This window comes from Phaethon lepturus, unplaced genomic scaffold (genome assembly GCF_000687285.1).
Source record: "Phaethon lepturus isolate BGI_N335 unplaced genomic scaffold, ASM68728v1 scaffold31154, whole genome shotgun sequence".
Lineage (NCBI taxonomy): Eukaryota > Metazoa > Chordata > Aves > Phaethontiformes > Phaethontidae > Phaethon > Phaethon lepturus.
This window is the reverse complement of record NW_010537537.1, coordinates 56,409-66,400: the sequence shown is the minus strand read 5'-3', so window position 1 is coordinate 66,400 and position 9,992 is coordinate 56,409. Positions and strand designations below refer to the sequence as shown.

At 35.3% G+C, this 9,992-nt stretch overlaps 1 protein-coding gene across 2 annotated transcripts in view; it reads right to left on the bottom strand.

The window, feature by feature from the left end:
* Positions 1–5,374: 5,374 nt before the first annotated feature.
* The window catches only part of SYNJ1 (synaptojanin 1), a 60,068-nt gene continuing 55,450 nt past the window's right edge, over positions 5,375–9,992 (bottom strand). For both annotated transcript variants that reach the window (XM_010286519.1, XM_010286518.1), the window contains 3 exons: positions 8,622–8,730; positions 7,747–7,967; positions 5,375–5,395 (listed from right to left, as the gene is read on the bottom strand). In XM_010286519.1, coding sequence (XP_010284821.1) covers positions 5,375–5,395; positions 7,747–7,967; positions 8,622–8,730 — 351 coding nt within the window. The remainder of the gene's footprint in view (positions 5,396–7,746; positions 7,968–8,621; positions 8,731–9,992) is intronic.

Genomic DNA, 9,992 nt, shown 5'->3' with positions numbered 1-9,992 from the left:
GCAGAGAAGCGCTGCGGGAAGCGGGGTGCGAGGAAGCACCCGAGACATAGAGCGAGAAAAAAGCTAAAATTTCTTAAGGGCAGGTTTGTTTATTTCATGAACACACCGCCGCCTTCCACAGGGTAGATAGGGAATGCTGTGCGCCACCGAGCGTCGATACCGCGGCTCTGGAAAGGATACAGCCATAAATAGTTGTGTGCCACAAGCAAGAAAATCGTTACATTTAACAGAGCAATTTACCACAGGGAACACGGAATTCATGAAAATGTGTTGAGCGTTTCTAATTTTAATTCTTAGTATTTTTCAGAACTTCTGCTAGTAATTATTTTCATTAATACACGTTGCAGCGGTTAGCTATATATATACACTATATTTTTTGGAGCATTGCTTGTGATCTTTGCAGTACTTTGCTGTCAATCTCCGTAGTCCTGTAGAGCGTAGAGGTGCTGTATGCCAGGTACATTTTAGACAGTAGTTTTTAATCACTGTAATTAAATAGTCAACAAAGAACATATTTATCACGTAACTCCCACTAGCAAAAAGTTTCCCCAAAAAATTGTTTTGCTAATGTAAGAATATACCAAAACACCAGTCACACAGATGTTTATAGCAACAGTTTAAAACAAGGAAATTCACATACCAAAGCACAAAGTGTATAGTACCACTGCTGTTTAAAATGTACAAGTACTGTTTAATGACCTGAACAGGAAAAAAGCACAATATAAAACTCGCTACCGTCACTCCTCTTATCCAACTGCAGCTCATGGCTAACCATATAATGTTTAAAGGAAGGGTGGATTCCTTTATAAATAATATTTTGATAGCATTTGAGAATTTAAAGAAAAAGCACTGTCATCGTGTATTTTGCGACTATAAATATAATGCTAATATGTTGTGTTTCAGTCCCTGGTTTTGCAGAACCAGTACAGTTCGTTCGCAAGTAAGCCAATGGGCGTAGGCATGTATTTGCAGTCCCCCGAGAGATGACAACATCATGACACATTCAGCTTTGGAGGAAAGTACGCAGCTGCGTATACGAGCCATGTCCTAAGACACTATGAATTGTAAGGAGAACTGCAGGATTTTATAGCATATATAAATGGAGCTAAGGAAATCAGTTACTTTAAATTGCCTCAAGATAACAAAACATGGTATTTTATGTAATCTCATGTCAGCTTTAGAAAACTGTGAAAGCACAAAGAGTTGCATTTTTGTAGCATAGTATGTAGAACTGTGACCAAGCCTTCACTAGCCTCAAAGTGGCACCACAGAGAGGATGGTCCCTGTCTCTGGGCGAGGAAGAGTCACTTGTTTAGCTTTAACTGCAGAAGTGACAGAATGATACTGTTCGGCTCAGACAATTACCATTCTCCTGTTTTCTTTGAAAGTTAGATTTTAAAAATACAGCAGTAAGTCTAGTAGACGGGGAGGATGCTGAGCAGACAGCTCAATCGCATAAGATGACCTTCTCCTTCTCTGAGGTTGTAACATGGCTGCTGATTCCCTCCCTCAGGCATGTCTATGGGACAAGAAGGCCCTTCCAACATGCAAAAGAGGAGACTGGGACAAGCCAACTCCGGTAAGTGGTGTGCAGCTGCCAAAGACTGCTTTATATCTCAAAATGCAAGGGGATTTTTTTTCCAGATGTTGAGGGAAAATTTGTTGTACTGGTTGTTTCCAATTTCTGGAAAAAAGCATCTTTAAAACAGTAATGAACAAATGGATTATATGGAACAATTATTCTGAAGTAATGCTCGTGAATATATGTCACAATAAAATATGTCACAAATAATAGCTGAAATGTACTGACACAGAAATTTAAAGTCAAATATTGAATATATTAATACGCAAAGTTTTGTTTGTATTTTGAAATTAAACTATTTTTGTTGTGCCTCAAATTCAAATATAAGCCTTACAAATATCCATAGCCTCTGTCATAAATTAAACAACTTCTAAACAATACTTGTCAACATTCAAATCTCAATAAACTTTGGCAGCTCTTTGGTAAATACTTATAAATATCATATTAATAAAACAGTAAAAAGGGAGTGGGGAGGCTACCGGCAGGGAGCCTCTTTTTTTTTGAAATGCCACAAAGGGGAACAGAAATGAGAGAGCTCCCTAAGCAAAAACTGCTTCCAAGATTGGTATATTTTAATGAGATTAGTAGCTCATCCTTCTTTTCTCTGTCTATTCCAATACTATTACATCGGGATTTTAATAAATTTCAGACAATTTTTTTGTGCTCTACCATATATACATATTCAAAATTTATACACAAACAAGAGTGGCTGTTTACGAGTGGAGTTAAGTTTCAGTGCATTTGACAATTAATTATTGCACACAGAATAATCTCAAATGCCCAATTATTCTACTGGATAAATGTAGCAACAAATATGACCTCTTATATTTTTGAACATCTATCTTTCTGTAAAATCTTGCGTTGGTGACACCTTAGGTGCCAAAGAAGTGAAAGGATCTGCAGGGGATCTGTTGCTGGTTGTTCTTGATGGTATAGGAGGTGCAGGTGGTCTTCTTGCTGGCATTGTATAGAAGCAATCAGTAGAACTTTTATTCCAGTCATTATCAAAGTCAAAGTCTGAACCAAGAAAAACATTTCGTTCAGTGCCCAGCAAATCTGGAGATCCAGCTGACTTCCTGGAACCGATTCGCTTAAAATCTGGAACACTTTTAGATGGCTTTAGCTTTTCGCTGAAATTCTCCTCCTCATCATCAAACGTTACCCATCCTTTTGGCTGTACATTTTTTACCATGAGAGATTTATTTCGCAAGCAAAAAGTGTTTTCAGATGCATCAACAGAAAATACAGGCTTGCTTGTGTTACAGCTGGGAGGATTTAGAGAAGGGAAAGGATTGCAAGCAGCATGTCCTTCTAGTAGAAGTGAAGTGATTTCAGACTCTTGTGTTTCTGTTCTAAATGGGTTTCCAGCATTACGAGTTCTTTCAGTGAATGGATTTGTGCAGTTCAGTCTAGTGGTGAATGGATTTGGAGAGCTGCGCATATGTTCCTGGGATGGGTTGAAGGTTGGAATAGGAGGCATTGCTGGCATGCAATTTACAGTATTCGAAATATCAGCATTTCTCTGTGTTGCTGAAGGCAACTGTAACAACTCCTTTTGGTTTAAAGTCGGAACAGGTGATGTTCGAACAGATGTCTGCACCTTTGACACAAGCAGCTTAAATGACAAATCTTCAAAAGGGTCACTGTTTAACTGTGTTTCAAGTTTAGTGCCGTATGTTCCATTTGTTTTAATCTGGAAAGAAAACAAGGTACTTAGTAATCACATGGCTGTCTGTTTTAAGATTACTACTGACTCCCCATTTCTCACTCAGGACTATGAGAAGAAAAGAAGCTCTTGGGCTTACAACTGAAACTTCAATACAATTTGGTTGTAACTTGCACAATGCACTTATGGTAGAATGATTGCTTCTTTTCTGGAAAACACTAACCCTTAAGCCCTTCTGTGAAGAAAAGCCTACTAGTTGTTAAACACAACTTTCCCCCTTATTGGTTAATGCAACTTGAATCTGCTTCATGCAGGTCAGAATCCTAGCGAAAAGCACTAGTGGACACTGTATAAGGAAATCTTTAAGAAACTTGGGAAATTATGCCGTATTCTAAACAAGTGATAAACCAGCACAAATATGAAATAAAAAGCTCTAGGTTTCATTGTTTGAGAATTTATAACACTGATGTTACAAGCAATATTTAAGCATCACAATGAAAGGAAAAATTAGTGTTATTAGTATACGCACTTCAGACATTTCTATGTAGACGTATGCATCTGTAGGCATCTCCAGTGCTTCTTGACATGTGAAGGTACGATCACCAGTTTGTAATATTTTAAAATGGCAAGTTATCATTGTTTAGAATAATACCCAATGGAGAAGACAGAGTTTTCTCCATAGAACTTCTCATCTTTTAAAAACAAAATATTCCTGTGTTTATAAATTTCTTCAAACAACAATGCAACTTTTATACCTTGTAACAACTGTCCAAAAAGGTAGAATATCTACCTTTGCTCAAGTCATCACACTGACAGAACAGAGTTTGGAGCTTCCCTTATTAAACAAATGCAAAGAATTATGCTTAAGTTAAAACAGCTTCTGAGAATTCAAATTTCACAAACAAATCCATCATTTTAACACATGACCTAAATAGTCTGGATATTATAATGAAAATTGTTAACTAATGTTTTGTTGAACTAGGATGCTAGCTAAAACTATCAACTACAACATACTATTATTATAGCCTAACCTCATTCTTTAAACATCTTGTTTTTACTGCATTTATTGTGAATAGTTTGAAGCGTGTCTCAACATATCCTGCCTAAGCAGCTATGCAAAATTAGTCCACAGGCTTTAGAGACTCTCAGGAATAATAGGAATATTGTAGGTTTTTCCCAATGTATCCAGCATAACAATTTCTTTTAAAAAATTGCAGTTGTAGCTTGAATTGGTTGGCAGGAGAATCAAAGTATGCTGGCAACAATGCATTTGCTCTGGTGGTTTTTTTTTTTTGAAACAACAATGTTGGTTACATGCATCCCTGGTACTACTGCATCACAGTTTCTAAAATAGATGAGGCCTACTGTTACCAAACATAAACAGAATAGTTCAATATTGGTATTTTTATATGTATATAGTAAGCGTTTTGGAAAATAATATGAAAACAAAGGCATCAAGTAACTGAGGGGAGAAATGTGAAAAATTGAACTGTGGAAAGAATTTAAATCAAATGCAGCTTGGCACCAGTTGGTTAAATCCTGTATTCATTAACCAAGTAATCAAAAAGTGCAAGATCCCAAAGAAACTACGAATCCCAACTGCTCTTTATTGTAAGTAAAAAATTGCTCTGAATAATTCTGAAGCCAAATGCTTTTAAAATTGTAACAAACAGTATATTTTACTTTGGGTTGCAGTGAGTTCTCTATTCTTTGAGAAATATGAAATATGGGTTTTATTTTGAAAAAACTTTGGCCATGCAATTGCATCAGGATTTATTTGTATTAAAGAGAAATACTAACTCAAACACCTACTCATTTTTTTCCAAGTAGACTGAGACCAGGAGATGCAGCAGTGACAAAGCAACATACATGAGGTTCCAATTGTCTCATAAAAGATGATGAAGCAAAATGTTTGCTATGGCACTAATAAATACAGTTAACGGTATCAATTTTAATTGCATTATGAAAGGAAAAAGCAAACTATGGTATGACAGTCAATTCATTAATGTGGACAGGTGATTTTTAACGGGGATGAGACTGCAGATGTATGAAAACAAGATTCATACATCTTTTCTGCTTGAATAGATGGAGACCACATACAAGACTGGTAAATAGTCAGATACCTGTTACCCTGATGGTTGCTCCTGCTTTGAAAGAGAAACAGACATCAAAGGAAAGAAAATTAGGAAGAAAATTCAAGTAACAAAGCAACCTCATGTTAAAAATACTTTAAGTTTTCACAAAGCCATTTTTTGAGATATGAATAAAAACCAAAAATATTTATTACACAGTATACTAAATTTTAAACTTCTGTTGTAATCTATGGTAAGACTTATAAGTTCTACCACTAAGAGTCAAAAAAACCAGCTCAAGCCAATTCTAAAGTTATTGCCATATAGACATTCATTGTGCAGTTGATTGTGCTATTTTTTGAAGACTGATTATAAGAATTTGACTATTGATGGCCTAATTCTAACCACCTATTAACATGAAAAGCACTATAGCCCTCATTCTGGAAACTGTGTTGGTATAACCACTCATCTATATAGTAATAGTTTTTCTCGATGAAAAAAAAGTAAGGCTTCTCATTCAATCAAAACCCAAAATCTCCTTAATTTACAATAAGTAAAACTGTTTACAACAACTACTTTTCTTTTTTAATCTATTGCTTGGTAATCTACAGAGTCCTGAATATTCACATGGTATACAAGCAGTTATTTTTATAAGGAGATACTTAGGTTCTTAAATATCACAATCAAGCTTTGAATCAAAGGATGGACTTGGAATCCACTGCCTCTTAAAAGACTTTGTATTTATTTAAAGACCTTTTCTCAGAAAACGTCATACTTACAAATGATAATCAGAAATTGAAATAAACATCATTTAACTAAAAAAAAAAAGGTAATAAAAAAATCTAAGCTGGAGACAACAAACGAAGCTCAAAGTGGGCCTTCCTTGTGATTGCACAGCCTGCATTAATTAAAGAAATCTGCAGAGAAAATTATAGCTCCCTAAACTAGTCTTAAACTAATTTGGATATCGTTAATAACATAGCCACAGCATTACACAGCTCAAAAACCAGTTTACAGTCGTCTTAAGCATATTTTTGATTGCTGTGTATACACACAGATAAATGGAATTTTCATAATAATTTTGAAAGAACTGCTTGTACCTCTTTCACAAAATGAACAGTGGTAAAACTACATTTAGAAGGTGTGAGGTTTTCAAAAGTGACACGATACAATCTGTTTCTATTCACAAAAGTGGTATGTTCTCAAGTACCTTATGCCTCCATGTATATTCTCTGCTGGCAACACTTCATACTTTCTAACAAACTACCAAAAGCCCTCATATTCTACCTGTATATTCAAAAATACCCTCAATTTTTTGGCCCAAGTTTCCAAAACAAAAAAAAGTTAACAGGCAGGGAGAGAGGTTCAGCAGAAAGAAAGGAAGCGTATTTAAAGATTTTTCAATTAGAATTCAAAATCTACTCACTGAGGACTGAGTTTGTCTGCTTCACTGTGGTACATAGTACATATTAGCTAACTGCTTTAGTGAAAGTGGGCTTCAGATGCAGAGATAAGGTAAAATCCAAAATACTGATGAAAACTTACATAGTTATAAATATCTACAGCAGAGTTTATGTTTAAAAAAAAAAAATCACAAACCTACAAATATACTCTTTGTAAGAACTAGGCACAAATCTATCAGCTTCAATAGATTTTTACTTTTATTCAGGTAGTGTATTATCTGGCCCAGCACCTGGTGCTGTAAAAACTAACAGCACTGGCCTTTAGTGAAGAAGCTTAGCCTTATGTATCTATAAACAACACTGAAAACCTACTTCTGCATTTTTTTAAACAGTAGTAAGAAACTATATCTTTTCCTAGTTTTTTTTGAAAATAACTCAAAGTGCCCTGACAGAACAGAATACTTATGTTACTGTATTAAATTTTCAGATTATTTTGATATGTTTCTGTATCTTAAATGACACTGGCAAATGCAGAGAAATGTATTCTATGAAGTATCTATCAGTATCGTCTTCCTGCAATGAATTATCATCAATATAAAGCACCACATCATGCAATCTATAAAGCTTACTTTGTAATCAAAGCTGTGTTAGCTAGTCACTATACAGTTTAAGTCATGCATGTGTCATTATAAAATTAAATTTCTTAGACTGAGTATTCTTCCATAGAAAGTTGTCAAATGACAACGTAATTTTAAGAACAAGCTGTCCATAAGCTGTAAATCTGTCATACAAAATCTCAACTTAAATGTTTAGTATTTGCGATGTTAGTTATTCATGGACAATACATAAGCAATTAAGTATTATCCTACTAGTGCCTGATGATCTTTGAATCCAATCTTTTGGCCTTTATTTTTATTTGTTTGCTTGCTTGCTTTAGGAATTCCTCACAAATCTACAGCACTCAGTACAAGCTGTGTTAATCTACCTAACGAAAAAACGTACAGACAAGGTGTTTTTACTTACTTGCTGCTGTGAAGGAGCAGATTCAGAAGGCAAGCTGTGAGATGATCGGCTACGAGGAGGTGGTTGTGGGGGTTCCAGACTTTGTGGGGCACATGTCTGAGATGGATGCGATGCCACAGGTATCAGAGGCTCCTGCATCCGTAGCACAGGTGGTGGCTGAGTGGTGGGCTGAGCAGGTCCAGCAGCCTGAGGCTTTAGTGGTTCAGGAAGCAGCGCTGAACCTGCAAGTGTATTTGCAGTGTTTTTCATTGTAAAGAATTATAACAACTCTTAAGAATGGCATGAATGAGAACACGTGGCTGTAAAAGCACCAGACAGAAATGCAGAAGAAGGGGCTGTAAGAACAGCAGTTGTTTATGGCAACTAGAAGTCATCAAAAGCTCAGCATATCCCCATTAAAAATTATTACTATAGATACGAAATAGAGAACCAGAAACCATGTCATTCTTAAGTGTACTTCAGTTGTATTTAAAAGTTGTATTTTGGAAGTCACTACTACAAAATGCGTATTTTGATATTAATACAATTAGAAAAAAAACTTTAAGTTTAGGAAGTGCAGAGAATGATCCAGTGACCAACACCTATGATAGGACACACCAGTATGCCCAGTCCAGAACACACTAATCTGATTAAAGTTTCTCTTGATGGTGTGAATTCTGTGGATCTAGATCTCCTCTGCTGCCTATTATCCAATAAGGGTTTACAGTACTTCTGAATGATCAATACTAACAGAAACTGTCAAGCGTTACTACATTTGAGAATCTTAATTTCTAGTGAAAAATGAAGATATCTGTTGAAAATAAAGCATTCAAGCTAGAGACAGTACCTCCTGACTGAACAGTGACATTTATATTTAATTTCTAAAGTAAACTTACCCCTTGGTGGTTCTGCTGGTTTGGTTTGAGTTTCAGGTGCTGGTCTTCCCCCCGAGGGACGGACATGGCTTTGGGGTGCACTGATAACTCCAGCTCGAGGTGGAACAGTCTGACATAATCAGTAAAAAGAAATTATTTTAGTTCTACTTGGGATCTGTAGTCATCTACTGTTAAATGGTTCAGAATGATTAGGACTCTGTAAAAAATAAGTTATTTCATAACAGTTGGTGTGCTAATTTTTTATGTACATATAAAAGCAAATAATATGTTCTCGAAACATTATGAGGGTTCATTTCAAAGCAAAGGATTTTTACAGCAGTTTTCAACTTTATAGAAATATTTACCTGCACAACAATGATTGAAACACTTATTATTTTGTTAGTATTTTACCTAAGTCTGTGAATTGTAAGCAACAAAAAACCTACTTTATCTGGAGATCTCGTAAGGACACTTTGATAACACCCTGTCAACGCAGATTGTAGGCACCATCTACCTTTTAGGCTATAATTATAGCCTGCCATTTGCAAACAGCAGCTACTGTCAATTTTATATAGCGAAAGTCCAAGATACACATAAAAGGCTATGGTTAGTTCTTTTCTTTGAAGCTTATGTTTGCTAACTGTAAGGCAGTTACTCCTGTTCCTCAGCAAACAGTATTAATGAAACATACACTCTGCCTCATCTGAAAGCTGGAGTCTTCCCAAACTTGTTTGAATAGAAGTTAATAAGCTGGGAATAGAATTGCTCTCATAAAACAAAATTTAGAAGTCTACATCAGTATTTAAAGAGAAATGGAAAACAGATTACAAATGAAGATAAATTAATTACAAACATCACATTTGAAAGCTGAATGTAAAGCATTAGAATAAAAATGCTAGATTTCAGAAAAAAAAGATCATGAGGCAAGATAATTTGTAAGATTTGTTTCCTCTAAAATTTTGTGTACTTGGTATATTCCAACAAAATCTTACTAACAGTGGATGTTCTAGAACTGGTTTTCAGAGCAAGCCCCATTAGACAACTCTCTACACAAACGTGATTTAAAAACAAGCAAAGAAACTTCACTACTACAACACAAGCATCATCCTTGATCTTACTTTTACTAGATGTATGTACTATACTTCGAAGACTTTGTATTAACATCTGATTCATTATGCTTGGCTGAGTCCATTTAACAACTTTCAAAATGCTCTAAACCATCTAACCACTGAAATATCTATCTTCCCTTTAATTGCCAAGATGCATTTTGTCATTTCTTTGAATATTCTGAAGGTAGGCAGAAGGATGGTTGGATTAAATGCCAAAATGTATGAAAAAAAAATGTACATCAAAAAGGAACAGAAAAAGAAACCAAAAAAGCTTAAAATAATC